Raw genomic sequence first — 22,985 nt, 5'->3', positions numbered from 1 at the left:
CACTGAACTATAAATGCCCCCCTACCTTGGGGAGTGGTGAGCCGTGGATGGAAGGAGGAATGTGGGGCTTCCACTTGCTTTTCATTAACACGGGATCTGGTAACACACCTCACTGTCAACCTAATCCCCCCTCTCTCCATCTTGTCCCCTGGCAGAGGGGGGCTGCCATGACCAGGTACGGAGCCCCAGATGTTGCGTGGATGAGTGGGGGGGGGGTTTGGATGACAGCTTTGGATGTACGGTGATGAAGATCCTGCACGATGTAGTCTGGTCGTGTTCTGTTTCTCCTTCTGTCCCACATTACTACATAACTTCTTTCGTTCTGGCTTCTGGCTTCTCGGCCTCTTTCTTACTGATTTTGTGTTTTGACTGATTTCTTTTCCGAACATGCTCTTCTGCCCTATTTCAACTTTTCCCTCTGCCTAATCTTGTTTAATTTCCTACACCTCCCACATTTCTTAAACTAATGAGCCTCACTTTCTCTCCATCTGCAACTTCATAAAACCCTCTTTGCTTTCCCCTCTTTCACAACTCTCCCTCCCTTCCTTGTTTCCTCTTGCACAATGGCATTAACCTGAGGTCCGCCAGGATTCGCTTCATCAGTCTCAGCCTGCCACTGAGGACCAGCGGAGCAACAACAGCAACAGTAGTGAACTACACTCGCTTGTCTTACATCTCTCATGTACAGCCTCTCCCTAGGGCGTTATTCCCCATGAATTATTGTGGCAGCTCTAAGGCTCTACCGTACAGGACGGGAATCCTAACCCTTTATCTTTGAAAAATTCCAAGGTATCCACTTTCCAAGGTATGTAATAGGCGCAGAGTGGTGAGTGATGGAGGTGGTCCGGCTGAGGCTAAAAGTCAGCAGATACATCTATTGTCACCAGTAATCAGTCTGTGTAATTGGAGACAGTTTGTCTCCTTTCGCTGGCAACAAATCTGGAAACACGATGTGAAGAATACCTCTGGGAAAATGTTCTGTGTGTTGTGACAAAGATTTATAAGGGAGATTAAGTTGTCAACAACAACAACAGAAGAGAAACAACAGCAGAGGCACACGTGACTCAGGAGGGCAACTTCCGACATTTGCTTTAAAAGCTTTAAAACCCTTTCCCATAGAAGCAAGATTTTCTTTGCGAGCATTTGATCCTGTGCAAACTTTCGAGTCGGTGTTACTCAAAGGATGCTTCAGAAGCACAGAAATGACTGAATGAATAGCAGTGTCATTCATGAGGAATCCTAAATCTCGCAGGTACTTAAAAGAGGAGCTAAGCAACACGTCTGCATGACATTATGACAAAATAGCTATACGGCCATAATTATGGGGAAAAGGCTGCTCATTACAAATGAACGTTTACTGCAAACATCTGATAACGGTTATTAGCATATCTCCCGAAAAACAATTACTGGATGCAGAACATAGGGTAATGAGTATAAATAGTACGGATTTGAAAGTAAAGTGAGTGGGAGAGGATTAGTTTTCATATTAGCACAACTGTCTCTAAACTATTTTTCCAGTGCATTGCACACAATGCTTCAACTGTGTTTATCAAAGTCAACACATCAAAGATGGATGAATGTTGCAAAGCTGGTGAAAATCAAAGCAGGGAAGCAGCAGGGCATTGTGTCATTGTGCAGTTATGCAGCTTAGAGTAAACACAGTGAAAATTGTTTGAGGTTTTAATTAACATTTTTGACAATCATTTTATCTGAAGTAATCTTATATGACAACATCTGTAAAACAGATGCAGGCACTTATGGAGCCCTGCTCCACCTTTGTCCTTGTCCCTGTGCAACACCAGTCAACCGACAGAGGAGCTGATGCCCAGTGGCTCTGACATAAAACAACTACCATCTACTTGCAAAATTACGAGACAAAGTGTTCCTTGTTATCTGCCCGTTACGCTCTTGGATCATTCAGTTTCCATCTGCAGCCTAATTTAAAAGAAATTCCAAGAAAGAATAAAAACCCGAAAAACAAACAAAAAATCCTTGATGATCTGTTATAGTGCGCCGGCTCAAACCCGACGGCACAGAGAAATTGGAAGCTTTTTAATTTACATTAGAATTAGCAGTTCTGATTGTCATAATGGAAACACTGAGATGCCTCCTGGATAATAGTCAGTGTTGATGAAGGCCGGGTTTGAAACTAACACGAAAACAAACATTTAGCTCTCACACACACTCATATATAAACGCATGAAAATATCTTCGTCTCAGAGGCCTTCTATCAAACACACATACCCGTGTAATCAAATACAAACACAGCCCCACACCAATTTTAGATCCAAGTCTAACACAAACATCTCACTCTACAGTTTACTGACAAACCGTGTTTTTGGCATCGGAGGGCTTTGCTAGCACAAGTAAAAAACTACAATATTCCAAATAATAATGGAAGCAATACTGTTATTTGGTTGCCAATCTTTCCCAGTGTGAGTGATTGAAAGAATGTCAAGTGTTCCAAATGAGCTGATATACTGCGTATTCTTCGAAAAAAGGGTGGAAAGCAAAATGTTTGAGTTAAGTGCTGTGCGGTAACATATCAAACACAATTCAGAACCCCATTCTTATCAGACTCTGGCATTATAACGCGCATCAAACACTTGCATCTGATGATGTTAAGGTGTGTGTGTGGGGGGTGGGTGCACATGGTGAAAAACAGCTGGCTGCAAGTCATTTCCAGTAGAAACCGGCAATATGAGGCTTCAAGCTGACGCCAATAATGTGTTATACCGGGTCATGTGTTTCCGAACAAATGCCCCAAGGACACTGTGGAAGTGAAAAAGAAATTCACTTTCAGCCAAATATCAAGTTGTGGCATTGAAGTTAAGAACTTGTTTGATATTTGCTTTGAGAGGTTCATTTATCAACAACATTCTTCTACATGGTCTAAGTCATAGAGCCCCGGGGGCTGGCTACAGTATAGGTCATAAACCCGTCCCCTCCACATTAGCCAAACTAAAACATTAAAGTACAAATAAATGTTTTCCAAAGATGGTTTTTGTCCTTTTATGTGCTTTTTAAAATATTACATGTTCAAGTGATTTTTTTTCTTTCTATGACATCATGATTGACGGGGGCCTGAGGGAAGTACTGAAGTTATGGGGTTTCCTATAGATATACATATATATGTAAAATTGCTTCTGGCCGCTGTTGAGGCCCCTGTGCTTAACAGTTAATAGGTTTATTAATTTCTTACAGCGACATGCGGTGGCTCGAAGATCAGTATTAACGCGACAGAGCGTTCTACACAGACTCTTTGAAGTGCTACACACAGTGTTACCCCCATAGAGATATATAAACACTAGATGCCGTATACAGTCACTGGATGCCGCCTCCGCCGTCTCTGTCTATTGGAACGATGCGTCAGCGCGGCCGCCATCTTGGGGAGGAGCAGGATGATGTAATTTACATTTAATTTTCATGCATTGTGCAGATAAAAGTGTTATTTTATGCAGAAAGAGAAATCTGATTTTACAAAAAAGACAAACATGGTTTCAAGGTTTATTGAGCACATTTTATATTATGTTTATTGAGACGAAGTATGTTTGTCTTATTGTATTAATACTTAAATAAACTTAACATTTTGAACACTTAAATATTACCCTGTTTTGTCCTTGTATGTGCCCCGCTGAAAAGACACTGGCCCCACCGCGGCCCCCCCTGTTAATTTTGGTCTGGGACCGCCACTGACTTTTATAATGATCGCTAAGTACTGAAAGCAAGATTTAATGGTATCTACAGTAGGATGTTAAAATAGACATACTTGGTAAGTTTTAAATTAAATTAATTTGTAAACTAAATTAACGTGAACCTGTTGCCTCTTGCCCAATGACAGCTGGGAACCTCTAGAGGAGCAGTGATTACAGAAAACAAAGCAACAGGCCTCGGTCTAAGTATATAGTGCTGTGTTAAGCTACCACCGACTTTAGCTAGCATAGGTTCATTTATCAATACAACAAAAAAGCTAAGCAGTGCATTTATTATCATAATTATAGTGTACATTTTTAAATAGTATTAGTTTCAAATAGTGTGTAAATACTATTTTAAGTTTTAAGTTTATCTAAGTATTTCTATTTTTCGTACCTTGTTTCTGGGATCCTAGACATTTAATAGGTTTGCTCCATCTGCATTTCCCTGTATTTGTACATTGACAATAAAGACATCTATCTCTCATGCAAAACTATGGACACACATTCAGACATATTATTTTAAATAATTTATTGGTTCTAGAAATTTGCAATAGATATCTAGTTGAGGGACGAAACCGGAGTACCCGGGGAAAACCCTCAAAATCTATCTTATTGCAATTAATATCTAGTTGTGGGATGAAACCGGAGTACCCGGAGAAAACCCTCAAAATCTGTCTTATCTTATTGCTTTTAGAAGCAATACATATCTAGTTAGGAGATGAGACCAGAGTGCCTGGTGAAAACCCTCAATATCAAGCTACAGATAAAGGGGTGATTAAAGGTCTGGCATTATTACTGAGGCAACTTTGGTTGGTGGGACACTGACACCACACTTAAAGACGTATGTTCCTCTGTTTCAGTCAAGAAAAGTCTTCTCCTTGGTAATGCTAAGTGACTCTGGGGCCTTGGGGAGGCAGGTGGATGAGGAATAAAACTTGATTTTTGCTCAGACCTTATCTTTCCGGTTATGGGAGCTAACTTTGGCTTAACATCAGACATAAACACAATATTTTTGGTGATGAGGGGCACTTTGGTGGATTTCCGCACGGACTTCTTGGCAATGGGTGGGAGGTTGTTGGGTTTTGTCTGAGTGCTTTTAAACTCTGTGTGACCCGGTTCTTCGTCTAATATGCTGTTAGGAAACTGCTTTACCTTACTTACCTTATTGAGGGCCTCATTCAAATCCGTGTTTTTCATTTTCTCATTCAGGTACAACTTTTTGATGGTTGTTGTTTTATCAACAAGTTTCTCATTTTCAACTTGTAATTCTTTTGCTTTTGTTTGGAACACGGTCAGCTGTCCGCTCAATGACTGAATTGTTTTCTCCTGGTCTCTTACATTAAGCTGGCATTTTAATTTCTTCTCTAATCTGTCTAATCTCTCTGGTGGTAGCAGCCGTGCTCTACTTTGCTTCAATTCTTCATAGTTTTTATCCTTTTCACTAATTGTGTGAATCAGTTTATGTATTTTTGCTCTCTGATTCCTCATTGTTTCAACATTTTCTTCCAACTTTTCCCTTTGCTTCCAAATTGTATCATTACGGTTTATCCCACAGCTAGGGGGTATGTTAATAATTAGAGGTTCGTCTAGCTGAGGGACTTTCTTTAGATTTGCCAGCTCTTGCTCAAGGTTGCTTAATTTTTCCTTTTCTACTAGCAATGCTTGATCTTTCTGGGCAAGATCCGCTTTATATTTTCTTGCATTTATCTCCACTATGTCTTTTTGCTGTTTTAATGTCTCAACCTCGAGCGCCAGGGCTTCGTTTTTACTTGTTAGCTCTTTCTCCCACCTGCTGTGAGTCAACTCAATATCTTTGCACTTGTTTTGCAGCTCTGAATGTTGCATTTTGTATTGCAGCATCTCCCTTCTCTCGATCTCTCTCTGTTGGTTAAACTTACTCTGCTGCTCTGCATTCAAGGTACGCTCGGCCTCAATCACTGTGTCTCTATGTCTGATTTCAGCAAATAGTCTTTGTCTCTCCCTTTGCATCCTCCTTACCTTTTCGCTTAGATTAATCACCTCCCTGTTTAACTTAGTTGCTGGACAATTTGTCCTGCAAGGTTTACGGCCCGGAGCCTTGGGTACACTCTCATGGTGTATTATGCATCTGCACATGCAATGTGGAGGTCGAACCGGTACTATCATTTTGCCTTTTTTTTGTTTTGTTTAAGTATTAACCTTATAACTATCCTATTTAAAAGTGGAACAGTTAATAACAGTATTTGTTTGCTGGGGACTTAACTCTGTAAACGTACTAGTAAACTGTTAAGATTCTTCACTACTTTTCTACCGCTTGTATGAACTACGATCTGTCTCTGATCTGTGACAACGCTCTTATTTTCCACCTATATAAGGGTCGTGGCGAGCCTTTGATGTTGTGCGGTGACGCCATCAGATGCCTTTGATGTTACGGGCAGTCCTGTTGCTAGGTAACAGATTTGACGACCGCAACAAAACAGGTAGGGGAGAGAAAGTAACAACAACAACAACAACAACAATAATAAAATGCCGTGGATGCAGTTAGATAAAGTGAAACTATACTTCGGACTACGGAAAAGCATAGCGTGTGTAGCGTTAAACACCCACACACAGGCTACCTGTGCTAACCATAAGCTAACTGTGCTAAATGTGGGTTAAGTGTGCTAACAGCCCCTTAACATTCCGCTGGGTCGTATATGGGACGGCAGTATATTTTTTAACAAAGTGGAGCTCTTTACGTGAGCTGTGTTCTCCCGATTACAGTGATATAAGTCATTATAGGATTCAACCAACACATTTTGTTCAAAACAAGAAAAACGAGAAACGAGCATAAACTCACCAGAAAAAGCCTCATAACGATCCAACAATCAAACAATTATCCAGGTCAAAACGCCCCGTTTGTATCACTAAGGGTCCAAACTGTTTATTTCAGTCCAAAAACTACTTTTAGTTCCATAAAAGTCCAAAAAGCTGTTTCAATGTCTTGGGCGAAGGAGGGGATACGTCGCAATCTTCGTACTAAATGAAACAATACAATAATAATCTAATTTTTAAGCGTTATTTAATGTTTAAATCGCCGCTGAATTTTGACCTTTTGATCGATATGTCTTTGAACGAGCCACAGACTGAGCCAATTGCAGAGAAGTTAGCGGATGATTGACGTTTCGTGAAGCCAATGAGCTGCTCTATACGGCATGTCCCAGGTGAGTGGCGTTCAGGGGGGCTCGGAAGACGCTCAAAGAGGGGGAACTTCTCATCTCAAATGAGAAGCAATGCAAAACATGTTATTTTACTTCACTAATTCTGTATTGGTTACTCTAATAACTATAAAATATAATTCTCCCGAGTGTCACCTTTCAGTGGAGCCCAAGATTATGATTGTATGTTGAAGCATTCAAAAGTTATGGCCCTTTTATTCAAACGTGTCCAAACGGCACAGTTTGAAAACACCTGCTTATACACTTAGAAGAAAAAAGGTTACAATAAACTCAGTTTTTGGTCATTTTTATATGCAATTTGAACTGGCAATAGGTAATACTTTATTCTCTGAAGTTATCAGATAGCAAAAAGAAAAAAATAAATAAATAAATAATTCAGACAAACCCAAAACTTTTCACTTTTAACTGTGTGTCAACTTAGATTCCTCAAGCACAATATCACAGGGGGATTCTGACTTTTGTGGTAGAAACTTCAGAATCTTAGCTTTCAAAAGAGACCAAGATCATGCATGAGCTCCAAACTGTTCATGAACAGCATTCAGTTTACTTTGGGTATGTCCTAAATAGGCATAATAAAATGCCGTGGAAGCAGTTAGGTGAAGTGTTGAAACTATACTTCGGACTAGGGCCATCATTGTTTATTTATTTATATTTACTGCTATTACCCACCACCTCTTCTAAGTGCATTATAGGAACTCCCAGTTTTTGGCACACTCTTAAAAGTCCTAATATTGATAACTACACACGTGTTTATGAGGTAAAAGAGGAAGTATTTCTGCCTGCACAGCATTTTGTAGAGGCAGTCCCATGCGTTTGTTGTTATAGTCTTCTCAAAATCGTCGTTTTTCTTGCCCCTGACATTGTATTTCGACTTTATTCTGTACATTTTGAGTTTTTTTCTCGAAGTGCACGATGGAAAAAAAAACACTCTCATTTTGTTTTTCTCGTGGGTAGCCATGACACACTTCCCTACACAGGACGGGCACAAGAAAGGCTGGAAAACTGTGAACCGAACCAACACCTACAATATTTCATCCAGATACAACTTTATCACCATCAAACATAAAACAAAACGCACTGTTAATCGGGCACATAACCGCTCTAAACAATATTAAATAGACACTGCAGTCTGTTGCTGTTTTTTATGTGTGTTCTTTATTATATGTTTATTATTATCTATTTGTCTGTCTATGATATTTTGTTGTTGATGTTACTTCATGTCATCACTTGTAAACTATATATTAAATATTAAATCTACAAATCTTTGGCTGGTCCACCAGATAATCATCATCATCATATTGTAAGAAAAAAAGAGACACAAAACAAAAACTCACCTTCTACTCTCGGCCCGGACTTCATGTTCAGACTCCCCATCATGGCTGACACCGATACAGTCATGCTAGGCCTCATTGGGTGGGCCTCTGTTTCCATGACTACTAAAATCTGGGCAGTGTTCAGCAAGACCCTGTGGAAGGACAGCGCCAGGCCCCCGACACCACTGGCTTCACCTGGAGAGGTGGCCTGATGGTGCGGGTCTGAGCGAGGAGGGAAGGTCCTGTGCCGCATTTTCATAGGGGAAGAATGAGGGGTGTAGGGAGCGGGCGGCGGTTTACTGGAGGAGTCCCACGTGTGGTTCGGTAGGACCTTCTTCAGGTAACCTTTGGCCTGCTCCAGCTTTGCCAAAGTGGCGCTGATTTTCAGGGGCCGTGATAGTTCCACATTCAGCTCGGCTGTAGAGAGAACAAGACAGATGATTAAAAAAAAAAAGCAAAAGATCAGCGACAAGCAAGGATTATCAACATCAATAATAGATTTACTTGTCAGCAAAACTTTACAAATAACAACTCCTTCTGTGGACAGTCTGTGGACAATCTCTGGACAGGTGTCAGCTCCTGCTCTGCAGTGTTTACGCTTAAAAAATGCTACACAATCCATCTGGGGACAAGGCAGGAAAAAAGAAGACAGGGCAGATCTTTATCGACCTCATAGTTTGGTGGCACATAAATCAAACCTTGAGCTCGTCTCTATTTTAGTCATTCAGCTTTGCCTGCAATTAAGGACAGCTGCTTCCAGTCTCAGTAACTTTCACCTGTTCTCGTATGGACACACAATTACTGGCTGTGTCACTGTGAGAGCCTGACGACACTAATAGCAGAGGAGACCGCTCTCTCCCTCTATCTGGTACTCCACAACCTTCAAACACTGGAATTTTCAGAGACACGAATTAACTAAATTTTTACACCACTTCCATTATCCCATTTTTCCACTTGGTCATGATGATGGGAGAGCGAAGCGGCCAAAAGCAAGCACAGCTGTGTTTCATGGTCTCATCAAGGCCCGGTGTTTAGAGGCCCTTAAGGGTTTGTCTCCTTCCCAGGTAGGTCCACTGCATACCGCAAGTTAGAGCATGCTAAGAAAGATTGTCAAGCAAGTGTACACGTAGTTGCATAGTCGCACTCTGCCTTCAGGATTTAATCCAGTCAAACTGGGGCACATGGGTAAAAAGAGAGATGGCTGGAGTGAGGAACTGGATAAAGATGCTGGAATTTGCTGAGCAATGCAGCTGGACATGTACTCTACTTGCAGCTGTGCCTCTTGAGTTCTTCTGTTCTTTTCACATGTACGTACACCCTTTCAGCCTCTGCCCATGTGGCCCATCTTCTCTCGTTCTCGGTCATTTCTATCTTTTACTTTTCTTCCTCTTGCAACCTAATCAACCCCTCCCCCCTGAGTAATTACATAAAGATGTCTCCGATCACCCAGTCAGGGCCAGTGCTGGGGCCTGGGCCTTGCTTGATTCTGTGCACATGGAGACCTGGTACTGATTATTGTAGTCCTTCCTACCAAACATCCCTTTTGACCAATTCTTAATAAAAAGAGAGAGGGAGAAAAAAAACTAACAATCCTACTCACAAATATAGCATCTCTGGAATGATAATAAAGGTTTTATTACCTGTTTAAACCATCTAAACCTCATCTAGCCCCAGTGAGACATGCAACTGATGCACTGATCTACAACACAGTAATGATGGACATTTCACCAATATGGCTGGCCATTTTAAATTTAATTTGCCTCCTGAAACAGAAAACAGATTCAAAACTATTTGAATTGGAAGAAATCCCTTCAAGGTGATGTTGAGATATCACATTAACACGAATGGGATGGACGGACCTAAAAATGGGCGCATTAATCTACATATAGGTGCAGAACATTGGTCCAAACAGACAGAGTAAAGACACATGGCAGGTGAGAAGCACCACAGACAGATATGGTCATTTAAACCAATATCCTGTTAGGCAGCGAGTTAAGCACCACCATCAGCCTCTGTACTCCAAGAAGACTTTAAACAGCAATGCATCCAACTATTCTGGTGAACATCGTGCAAGAATACTTTAATTAGTTGTTTTTGTATGTTTAAATTAAATAAATAAAATAAAATAGTTCATTCATTTCCAAAAGTCGTATTGCTCCGATTGACATGATCTCAGACGCTTAATATTAAAGTCATAATGAAACTATATTTTCTTTAGGAACAATGTCAGCTTCATTCAAATATATAAGTTTTTCCAGAGACTTGATTTCGTTATGTTTTTTTTTTCTCCTCGGAAAAGGATTAAATACAATTTCTCCTACGATCCACTGACAAAAATAATGCAGTGTTTACAGGGTCATGACATATGCTGCAAAAAAATCAGTTCACTGTCGCTCAAAGAATTAGAGAAAAAAGTCCCTTATTGTGTGTTTCCACAATCATGTGAGCTCCAGTAATAAATCACATTTGCTTCTATCAAACTGACACTTTGATGTCACTTTAAGGACCCGAAAGTTAAGATAAATGTAAATGTTCTTCTTTCATATAATGTGAATTGACTGAAGATTAACACATATCTGGAATTTTAGTTGTATGACCAACTTAAAAACAACTCTCCAAAAATATCATACAAATTCAAATTTACAGATTTAAATGTAACAAAGTCCTTTGATTGAGGCTCGTCTTAAATTTACGCTGCAAAGTGACGTTATGAGAGCTTTTTGTGTGTGTCGAGAAGAAACGCAAATGAACTGAAATAATTGTGGTGCCACTTTTATCACCAAGCACGGGGGCATCAAAGAAGAGTTTTACAAGAAATAGGATTGTGACACGTGTTTTTACTGGGACTGCTTTGACTTCAGCCTTAAAACTAATAACTATTTCAAACCAGGAGAGCAGCCAGTGGACGGCTCGCACAAAGAACCAGCGTCGAGCCTAGAGGTTGAGAGGTGGTGTCGGTGTTCGCATACTTTTTAAGAAACGGGTCTTAATTTGAACAGGCTGGGGGAATCGTAGACTGGCCCTTCTCAGGTGTCAGCCTCTATTAGCGCTGGAGAAAGTGGAAGATCAAGGCCTGACAGAGGCACATACACAAGTCTCTGCAGAGCGGTGGGGGAGATCAAATATGCTTCTCGCGCAGGTTACCGGGCCTTTTTAGCGAGGTCATGCATGACGCCGTCCCCACTTTGAACCTGGCGCTGGATTATATTTGTGCGCGCAACAAACACTGTTTTCATTCCCACCCCACCTTTGATTTCTCGAGCTGACTTTCACGCTTGACACTCGACAGCACAAAGACCGCTTCAGACACAGGTGGCAATGTGTCCAATTATGCAGAGATTTCGTATAACAGACGCGTGTGCACGTCTGTGTTTGGAAGGACTAATAATATTTTGAAGGGGGCATCTGAAGAATCCCACCATTACAGAAGAAACGTCTCATACCAAGAAAGGCCAGTGACATGTACCTCAGATGCCATCTGACTCAAATTAGAGGGGTTCTGGACGGTTTGGAAGGGCACACGCTTGTATACAGTAACTGACAACATTTCTATGAACTCTCAGGTTGACGGGAAACAGGGACAAGGGATGGTAATGTTTCCAATTTGTTCTAGCTAATCTATCACCTGCTGCTTCTCTATGAAGGGAAGGCTGATCTCTTGTCTCCAAGTGGTAGCAGTTACATCTCTGGACTCGCTCAATGACCCTCGAAAAAGACTAGAATGTGTTGGAAAGATGAGGGAGGGAGGGATGAGGGAGGGAAAGTTTATGTGTGTTCGCTGGTCAGCCACCGCTCCTCTTGTTGAACAATAACAAATCCATTTTTCATGCATGAGCTTGCTGGTCAAGCCTTGAACTCCCCTACGTCTGGCTTCCTGTACGCATCTGCGTTTGTAGTTTTTTTTACGCGAGTCTGTATGTGATGAGCGGCTGCTGAGTGAGGGTCAATGTTGAAACACCATCCAGTTTACAGTACACATGTTACAAGTGTTTCCCACTCAGCATCCTTGGGACGGCAGCTTTGATTGGTCTTGCAGAATAAATGCTGCTGAAATTGGGAGCATATTGACGTAAACACCAGGCACGACGTGGCCTCATGGCAATCTGCTCTCCGTTTGCGCCTGCCTGAATCAAATCAAATGTGAAGCTCCTTTGAATCAAAGTAGAGCCGGCAAACATGATACGTACACATCGCAGCACACGCACGGCGACAGTTATAAAGGCTTGCACATGCAAATAAACCATTCATAAAAACAGCGCAGATGAATAAAATTTTGAATGCACATGTTCCTCCCAATGGTGGGTTATACATTATTCTAGATTAAATTCCCGTGAATAGAGGCGTCAAGACGTGTCTTTTTATGATTTTATGATAACGATGCTACAGTTAAGAACTTGAAAAATAATTCCCGATCATCTCTACGCGTGTGTGTATATGAGAGAGAAGGAAGGCATGATTGAAGGGGTGAGGGGGGAACCAGTAGCATGTGTGGTCAATTCTAGATATTTCCAGGAGAGTCTGACCTGGAGCAACCTCACACCGAGTCTGGAACCTGTTTGGAAGTCATTTGGGAGGTCGTTGTTTACATGAATGTGTATGAGAAGAGAATGATCGTGACTGATTATGATGAAGTTATCCTACGGAGACGGGGATGGATCTGTTCTCGTTCAGAGAAAACACCTGACTGTAATTCAACAAAATTGATGCGTTCGCTTCAATTGCACTCAGAAGAAACTGCTGGCGAATTATCTGTGATATGACATCAAACGTGCTCACGTGGAATGGAGACACATCCTATTAACTAACTAACCTCTAACCCTTCACCCTAAAGATGCAAAGTAGAAAAAAAAGGACCTTAAAGTGATATTGTACACAGTGACGTGTAATTCATGCCCCACGAAAAGGTCTCGCTTGTTGTAATTTGGCCGCTGGCGTCACCTGATAAATAGATGCAGTGCACGGCCATACTGTGGGATTGTTTTCAGTGAAGAGTGGGCTGCACCGTGTTGTCTCGTGTGATTCCAGGTGGACGGAGAGCAAAGAGCCGAGGGCTTTTAGCCGAGAGCAAGAAGGAATTTGTGTATTGGCAAGGGACCTATTGGCTTTGGTAAACCATCATCAATAACGCCTCCAGGCCATCCTGGAGCTCCTCCTTGTATAAATGCACAGTATGTGTTCATGACTGCATGCATGTGGAAGAAATACAGTTTATATGTCAAAGTATGTCTGTAGTTAGGTATGAGTGTGTACGCGTCTGCAACATCTGGACTGGGTTCAGGGAGCTGAACTTGGAAGGATGTCCTGCGCCTACACACAATCTCCACGAAACCCTCACAGGGATAAAAAGGTTGTGCACACTGAGACTCAAAAAACCCACTCACACTTTTTATTCATCGCAGTTGTATTTGGGTAGGAGGTCAACCACACCCTTAGGTCGACAACCTTAGCTTAAAGCCGCTCATATGGATATCATATCATTCTAAAAATAGAGAACCCAACCCCGTCAAAGGCAAATCACAGGAACCTGACACTACACACACATATGCACACACTTAAATCCACAGGAGCTCGTAGTCCGCTGTTAAAAGTGACTGACACTGTCAATACCAGCAGTTTGCTGCAGAAAATATCTGCAGTATCATTTAAGCTGCTCATCCCGTGGACATAAACCAAGACTGTCACGTCTTCCCGCTTCACGTCGGTGGACATTTTAAATGAGAAATGGATGAGTGTAAATAATAAGCTGCGTGTTGGCGTGACAAAAAGTGGTGATGTGTATGCGATTCCCACCTGGGCCGTTGAGGAAATCTTTGATTTGGAGGCAGAGCAGAGGGGGAGGGATGCCTGTTTTACTGTCCACCTCTCCGGCTACTGTCTGAAGCCAAAACACATTGTAGTCCAGGGATTCTGGCAGTGTCTTCCCCGGGTCTGGACAAAACGAAGCAGACAGAAAGTTCAAGACAAAACGAGGAGAAATGGGTATTGAGAATGGAAGCAAACCAGGGAGGCAATGAAACTGTGTTAACATATTTAAGATAAGGAAATATCACATGTATTATTAGTCTAGATCCTGATACGGTTCCCAGCTAAACTTTGATCTACTGATCCGTCTCTCACCCAGGCACTTGTAGTCGGAAGCTACTCCTCTTAAGGCCACATCAAACACGGACAGTTCCATCCTCTGTTTACGGTGGTGGCAGCTGAGCAGAGCAGACGGCTGCATCACCTGGAGGTACAAGAGGGGCTCCAACACCTGGTCCCCAGCCCCTCTCCTGCCCGGCTGCCTAACTATGGTAATCCCCAGCGCCTGGCGGGCTGAGGAGCGGGTGGGAGTGGGCAGGCCATCGAGGGAGAGCAGACTTCCTCTCAGCAGCGGGGAGGCCGGCTGGGAGGTGTTGCTGTTGAGAATGTCCTCAGCGGTCAGACCGGCGAGCGAACCCTGGGCGGCCGGAGCGGGATCCGTGGAGGCCGAGGGTGGAGGAGACCCAGACTGGATGTCAGGTTGGTTGAGGGCACGCTTCCCCACCTAATTCAAGTGGACACGGTTAGTACTGCTCACGGCCTCTCATATAATTTAATAATTTAATTTCAAATAATTTTCACCCTATCAACACACGTCAAGATTGCAATTTACTAAATGAAATGGCTAATCTATGTAAGTATACTTTATTTTTAGTGACTCTATAAGTCTATTGTTTAGTTTCACATGTCCCTGGGGTATTTCACCACACTGTAAAACATTTTTACATCTTATACATATATTTAAAACCTTTTGATGGCAGCATGGGTGGTGACAGTCCATGTTGCACATTATTAAGTTGTATGAATTAAGGCTGTATAGAGCTATTTAATGTTTACACATTATAATGTCGATTACACATCTGCACTACAACCCTCATAGAAATAACACATCTCACTATTATGTCTGCCACCAATGAAACTACTCGCGCAAGAGCTGCCATGTCAGTAGTTTTTATTTACCTTGTCCCCAGACTCCTTCTTCTCTGGTGTGCTGTGTGTGTCCGACGATGAGGACAGGGCCTTCGGGGGACTGGAGCTAGCGTAGGTCATGATGGACAGTTTGCTCGCGGTGAGAAAGATGTCAAAGGGGATGAAGTTGAGGTTCTTGGTGATGGTGGACTTGTGGGATGGCCTAGCGATGCAGTGGTGGCTGGTCCCGCTCTGCTGCTCTATTTGGACGATGCGGATGCGGGCGCTGTCGCTGCCGAAGCCGCTGTCCTGCCCGGTCCCGCTGTGGCGCGACGAGGTGTCGGTTCGTCCCGCGGGGTCTCGGCTGCCCCGCTTCTGCTCGTGCCGTCGCACCTGTTCACAGAAATGCATCAAGAAGAAGAAGAAATTGACCTCAGTGTAAATGTAAATTGTCTGGACATGTTGAGTTTCAATTGTATTTATACACACAAGTCTGCCTGCTTTGATTTCTTCATAATGATAGTTGAAAAGTGAAAAATGCTGTAAGTTGCATCCTCAGAGGTAATAAATTAGAGCCAAAATAACCCAAGTAATCATATTTGTTTGATAATCCTGTGCGTTGCTTCCTGTTTTACCTTTACCTCCGTTGTATTTCATGTGTATTTAGTTTACTTCCTGTCTTTTCTCACCCTCATTAGTCTCATCAGTGTCTCATTACAGCCCTTTTATGTACATGTACTGTCGGGCTGCAACAGTTAATCTAGGGATTACTTTTCCAATAAATCACGCTTCCATGATTAAACACTCATTTAAACATGATCATGATGTCATGGTATGGATATTTGAATATTTGTTTGGTATTTTTTGTGTTTTTCATTTAGTAGACTTCTTACTTGGTGATTCATGTCTTGTTTTCATCCCTTTTGATTGTTTGATTAGTTTCTTCTTATGTGTCCTCGTTAGTTTCAAACACATAATTAGATATTTTATTATGATATGTATGAATCAAGAACCCATTTTTAAACGCTAATGTTTTCCTACTTGGACAAATCGACATATTCATAATCACAGAACATAATTATGTCAATGAATTGTTGCAGGCACAATATATAGTAATGAACTCTGCTACTTAATCAGTCTCTATTTTGACAACTTCCAACACCTTCTCTTCATAATTCAAAATATAAACATCATACATGGGTATATGACAACCTCGCAGCCGTGAACAATTCACCAACATTAGGGAACATGAGGAACACCTTCGCTTCGTGTTTGCTTTATAACAAACAGCCTCAACCCAAATCAAACCAAGAAGGGTTTGTTAGACTTACAAAGGAGACGGACAAAGTGAGAAAAGAATGAGAGCATCATGGAGCCCCAGAGACATTAAAGGCATGCGCTGGGACTTTTTTTTTTTGTGGTCTAAGAATTATTTTACACTTCTTGAAATATTGGAAGAATTGGCCTCACCCTGGCAAGTCAAATCATTTCGCAAAAAAACGACTGCGGTATTTCATATGAAGCAGTTGAGAAGTTATGCTGCGCTCAAGCTAAGTGTTGTCGGGAGGGTTCCAGCCATTGTGGCAATGAAAAGCTTTCAGCGACAGATGAAATAAATCAGCGAGAGAGAGTAGGTCGCCGGGTTTCGAGTGACAATGAAAACAGGCATCTTTATTCTGCAACCGAAGCATCTTCAAGACTATAGAGGAGTCACCGCAAGCTCCCAAGGGACAGGAACAAGACAAACAGCGTGCTACCTACCAAATAATTAATTACTGCTTGTTTATATAATATTCACAAATGTGGATTAAAAAAAAAAAAAGAAAGAGAAAAGGTTTCTGCTTAAACAGAAACACAAGCGCATGGAAATATTTTGTAGATGCTAAAAAGACCTGCTTGAAACCAGAACACACGAAAGCACTCTTTTCTTCTGCAGCGTGGCTGAAACTGACGAAAGGCAGAAGCAGAAACATCGGGCCAAAAAAAAAGGGGGGAGGTTAAAGAGGGCACATGTAGACGCACAAAGATGTTCCGGTTTATTCAGCCGCTGCGTCACCACAATTAAGCGTTCCTCCTATAGCTGCGTTGCCGGCTAGGTGTGGCGTGAAAAGGCTCAGACCTATTAATCACCATTTCCAACACCGTTACAGCATTTCTGAGGGCGATCCCGAAAACTTTCTCATCCATGTTAATGGGCAGAGTGTCAGCTCCAATTAGCTACTGCTGTCTTTTCAAACATGATTTTGATGTATTGTAAAATACAGGAGACAGACCCAAGGTGTGTCCCGCTCTACCCCGCCCTCGTCTCCTCCGACCTGCACATGGTTGCCATTACGGCGTGTACTCTCAGCTGCCCCCTTTCCCTTCTTCTACATCACTCCCTCCCGCTCCATGAGAATTTTAAATGTATATTATTGCTGTGGCGGAGATAGTGTTTCAAGACCTCCAGGCAAATACTAAACCCACTGGCAGCACATTAGACAGAATACTTGACTTATTAGATATTTCCTATTCTAAACAGTGTCATCAAAGGCTAAGAATAAGAGCCATATAAAACGCAGCAGCATGCCTGCCTGTTCTGTTCTGTTCTGTTCGACCAGACTCATGTGTAGGGCTTCCATAGGATCGGCCCCTGCCAGATCTTTCTCCTTTCGCTGCCATAATGAGGACAGGATGTGTGCACTTCTTCTCTGCAGAAATGTAAGATTTTCCGAGCGTAGGGAAGGGGAGCGAAGGCAGAAAATGGCCTGGACCTGTCTCCATGTGTGTTGCGTTAAGAGAGTGAAACTTGTATTGAGGCGAGGAGGCATTTGAAAAGGTATTCAGCGAAGGCAAAGCGTCCACTCTAAGAAGCGCCCCACATTGGAAGGGACAAATAAGCTGCACAGCAGCTGGGAAAGAGCGAGAGCCAGCAGACACTGCCAGATACTCTTTACGCTCCTCTGTCTCCCTTCCCAAGCTTAGGCTGTACACATGCATTTACAATTACAGCAAATACCCCGTCTTCTCTTTAACCACCACTACTAAGAGAGTGCCCCCTAAGCAAATTCTTGGTCTATATTTAGATGTGCTTACAAGTGGAACAAGGGATAATGGGGAACACAATCGGAGGCATAAAGAGAAAGAGACAATGAGAAAACACGCCACGGTGCACGGCGTCCATGCAGTTTGAATCAGCGCATGCAATCAGTGCATTCGTAAACATGTGAACGCACTGTAAAATGCACATGAAGTCAGTTGCTTTCCCCAGGATTGGATCTGAGCCGGCCGTCTACCTTGTGTTTCAGGGATTAGCTTTATCCCACGGCTACATGCACATTAAAAAAAAGACAACGCATAGTTCTGTAGTCGATACGCATTAACCTCATGCCAATTCATTCTCTGACAGAGGGCAATAAATTCAGAATACGAATGTGGACTGTGGAGTCGGTGTACAGGCAATGCCCCAGCGGAAATCCCCTTTTCCAACCATTACTTTCTATTATATTATATAATGGCTTCAGTGAAACGCTGTTTCCAGATCCCAAATGCAATCTTTCTCTGGGCTTAGTTGATCATGATCATGAATGTGCAACTACACACACATACGCTCAACCCTCCGCCCCCCCCGCCCCCCCCCAAGCCCCCATCAGCCAATCATGAGGTCATCGCCTCAGAGTCTCTAGGCAGAACACTCTGGAAAATGGAGAATAATCCCTAAAGTGTGAAACCATGAGTCTCCCGGGTGCCAATCATATCAGAGCGCATCTGTACGACTTCTGACCCCATTTCTGTCAGAGTAAGTCGGAACAGCTTGGCTGGAGGGAGGCTAATACTCGGAAGCAAATGTCACATCATCCAAATGCCACCCGTTTACAGTGTTGGCCGGCTAGTCAAATATGACAACATAACTTTTACGTCTGAACACCACATATGCGGCTGATGGTTTCCAGATGAACAAAAAACAGGTTGCAATTCAGGTTCAAAGATCAGGGAACAGAAATCTGGATGTTTTAAGATGGTTGAAAAGTCCATGGCGGTCGACAGGAAAGGATAAAATAAATACAGTCCAAGTAACAAAGGTGACTATTATTCCTATATTTAATAGTCGCATATTCTCACTGTGGTCTGAAGTCAGTCAAGTTAAACTATAGAGGCCCTCGGAGTGAACAAGCTGACTTAAGACACGCAAAAAAAAAGCAAAAACAAGAAAAAATATGTACATGTAAAATTCGGTTTCTAATCTGACTATGTGCTTTAAGATTTCACCATCGGAAACATCAGAACAAACATGGGTGCTATGCGACAGGTCAGGCTGGCCCACAGTGGTGGACTAACCCTCCATCTGGCCATGTAATTTCATTGTACAATGTTGTATAATGACAAATAAAGCACTTTGCCCTGTCTTTAACTTTAAATGTGTTAAAAAAGCAAGCAAATACCTGCAGAATGGAAAGAAAAGTGCTCAGTTAATGCAGCAACATTAAAATAAAATTAACAAACTTGAATAAATCATTACAGAAACAAAATTATTCACATAAAACTTTTAAATATGTAGCACAGAGAAGTCACAGAGCGCCAGAGGGTTTGCACTGACGTCACTGCCGCCTCAGGCCACGGCCTCATGAGTGAAATGTATCAGTAAATACAGTGAGTCTGGGAAAAATGTGGATTATCAGATCAAATTAAGGACAATTGGACTCAACAATGATCCATATGAACTAATATGGGTTTGGAAAGGTGAATTAGCCTCAGTCTCAGTTAGTTTTAGTTTATTTGAGTTCAGATATATGTCGCTAAAAAAAAGATGCTAATGCTAAGAGCTTTACCGAGAAGTAACGTTAGCCATACAGACACTGTAGCGTCAAACCGGACGTTAAAAAGATGACGAGGAGTGATCGCAAATATTCCGTTTGTTGTTATTTATTGTTGGAACTGAAATACTTAAGTACTTTCGGTCGTAACTACTTCATCAAAGGTATGACTTCATCAAAAAATAAGGTTTTCCAGCACTGCGTATAGAAAACAAGCTCCACAATAGCCATCGTATCTGCATCCAACAAGTGACAGATAGATGCGGTAGCAGGGAACTGAGCTACCATTCATGTTAGTCTTGTTGAAAAATTATGAAATGTTTATCACAGTTTTCCCATGATCTCTTGGAACTCCAGTAGAATTGCCATTGAAAAGCCAAGGAAGTCATTATTAAATCTTTTTGACAGTGCCATTCAACAGAGCTACTTGCTTTGCAGGATGCCTGCGTGGAAATGAACTTCTGTATCTTGACTACATCAAAGTTTACAGGTTGCGCTACCCACTTTTGTTTACCAGGGCAATAAAGCTGATAGCAGGCCTCTGTGCTTTTGTGCCGATGGAAGAAAACCTCAATGTGGCAATACCTCATGTTAATCAAAAATAATAACAATAATACTTAACCAAAGGCCGTAAAGACCACAATTCATTCTCTTGTTTTCTTACGGAAAACAGAGGGGGGAAGACATTTATAATATGAAGTCACTGCTTTGTGCGCTGCTGCTGCGGCGGTCACAAAGCAAAAAAAGGGCATCAAAGGCAGTCATTTAATACACTGAACTTTGTTTCAATAACAAAGGCAACCTGCTATGCACTTCGGCTGAACCACAACAAAGAAGCACTGCAAGGTCGTGACCCCGGAGCTCGCAAATGGATGCAGAGTGCTTCAGAGTGAATGTCGACTGTACTTTAAACAGTGTACTCCGAAGCTCAGGGCGCCAAGTGGGGCCATTTTAACAAGCTCCCTCCACCCTGTAATGCTGCTGGGTGGGTGGGTGGGTGGGTGGGCAGGTAGGTAGGTGGGTGAGTTTACTCCTCCAGGGTTAAACAGGGAAAACATTTTTTTGTTCTCTCTGCTTAAGCATCTCTTCTTTCTCCGACTTATGCGTGTGGAGAGAATTAGAGTAATAATGTCAGAATCTTCTCCTGATGCCACGTGGAAAGCAAACACAGGGGTGACAGAGATAATTTATGCATGTTGACATTCCTAAAACGCTGGGTCAGTTGGAAACGCTTTTCCACCCAGAGAGACCTACAGGAGGAGAAGTGGGGGGGATGGCTGGTCTAAAGAGAGGAACATGAAAAAAGATGAAAAGTCTTCAGATTTAAGCTACTTCCCGGGTTTAGAGGAGCTTCCAGCTCTGTGAGATGTGGCAGTCAAATCCTGAGAATTTTTAATTGATAGTATTTCAAAACCGGTTTTCTCCCAGACACATGGCATTAGTTTGCTTACAAACATTCAGTCACAAATAGAGGGCAGATTGCCAGTGTTTGGTAAACCAACAGCATCCACAGCGCTGACAATCTGCAGGCTGCAGTGGTGTGCGCGAGACGTTCATTTAAAACGGAGGCCTTTCCCAGTGTGACTCCTCGGAGACGCGCGCCAAACCCACCATACCCCCGCTCATAATCTCCGGCAATCTAGGATGATTTAAAAGGTTTGACAGACGCCACCCTTAAAGCTCGACAGGAGACTTATTGCTTCAGCCGTCCTCAACAGATCCACCAACCTAAAACCAAAACCCTGATTCAGATCCACCAATCAAACCCGACGCTTAGGTTAGGGGTGATCGTGAGGACACACCAGAATTATCCCATGTCGCTACAATAACACAGGCTGTTGTATAAGCAGGATGCTTTGCAGTTGCATTACTCACCGGAGGAAGTGTTCAAAAATACCCGAAGAAACACTTTCGAGATTAACACCACAACTGTGTTAGTAAAAACAAATAAAGGGGAAAAGTGGCCGACCTGTCATGATGCAAGTATTCAGAAATGATACACAGGCTTCCTCGACTCATCCGACATAATCTCTTGGCGGGAATGAGATGCTGCTGAACGGATTTCATCCCGAACGCTTCCATCATTAATGATAAACAAGGTATCAATCATATGTTAAACAAAATAGGGAGAGTGAAAACACAGGCATTTTAAAGCTAGATGGAGTACTTGGCAGAATGAACACGGCTGATAAATGAACAAACAGCCTTTGTGTGTGTGTGTGTGTGTGTGTGTGTGTGGTATAAAAACATCTACATTAACTCCCTCTCCTACACGGCTAAACAACTGCACCCAGCGCTCCTCACATTTTATATGGTAACTGATCACACCGAGATGAAGGCCAGATGGGGGAAACATGTGATTAGAAAAAAGTGAAAAAGTGAATGAAAGGCAGAGGCACCCTGGGGTCCTGTCTTAATTGCTGGGATCTTGGTCCCCATAGCAGCAGAACGTTCATCAGTCTCTCTTTCCTTTGTCCTTTCTTCTTTCTTTTTTTTTTTTTTTTTTGCATGGGAATGGAGCGCTGAACAACTGGCTCTCATTAGCTGTCACCATCCCTATTTATTTTTGAGATTTGTGTAGGGGGGTAACTTTCTAATATAATATATAGGCTTCAGTTTTTTTGTTTTTTTTAACACATACCACGAGTCCCTGCAAGACAGAGGTGGGCTTGATGGAGACAGTAGTGTGTGAAAAGCGGCATGAAAGTGTCTGTGGCTGAGATGTGAAATGAGTTTCATCACTGTTTTTATAATGTGGGTAAAGCAAAGTATATCTGTGGAGAAGCCTTCACAGTGAAAACGCTCACCCAGGCTTTTAACTTTACATTTCTAGCTTTTACACTGTATTCACAGGCCTCATCCTGCTTGGTAGTTCAGACAATGAGGCTGATGGAGTTTGTTATGGGCCGAGCGTGACAGGAGAGTCCCAGGTTGTCTGCTGAGGACTGAGCTGACGTGAGCAGACCAGACTGTCGGCTCGGCACGAAGAACAACAAGAACAATCCTGACCTACTGTCTACGCAGACCTCAATTAGAATTAGAAGAGAAGGATGCAGG

At 42.4% G+C, this 22,985-nt stretch overlaps 1 protein-coding gene across 5 annotated transcripts in view; it reads right to left on the bottom strand.

Moving 5' to 3' along the window:
- LOC125016930 (vacuolar protein sorting-associated protein 13B-like) overlaps window positions 1-22,985 on the bottom strand; it is a 302,660-nt gene that overhangs the window by 74,548 nt on the left and 205,127 nt on the right. For all 5 annotated transcript variants that reach the window (XM_047599702.1, XM_047599699.1, XM_047599703.1 and 2 more), the window contains exons 35-38: window positions 15,187-15,528; window positions 14,323-14,731; window positions 13,996-14,133; window positions 8,227-8,622 (exon numbers count right to left, since the gene is read on the bottom strand). In XM_047599702.1, the coding sequence (XP_047455658.1) occupies window positions 8,227-8,622; window positions 13,996-14,133; window positions 14,323-14,731; window positions 15,187-15,528 (1,285 nt within the window). The remainder of the gene's footprint in view (window positions 1-8,226; window positions 8,623-13,995; window positions 14,134-14,322; window positions 14,732-15,186; window positions 15,529-22,985) is intronic.

This window comes from Mugil cephalus, chromosome 11, assembly GCF_022458985.1.
Source record: "Mugil cephalus isolate CIBA_MC_2020 chromosome 11, CIBA_Mcephalus_1.1, whole genome shotgun sequence".
NCBI lineage: Eukaryota > Metazoa > Chordata > Actinopteri > Mugiliformes > Mugilidae > Mugil > Mugil cephalus.
Note: the sequence above shows the minus strand (reverse complement) of the source record. Positions and strands in the feature narration are given on the sequence as shown.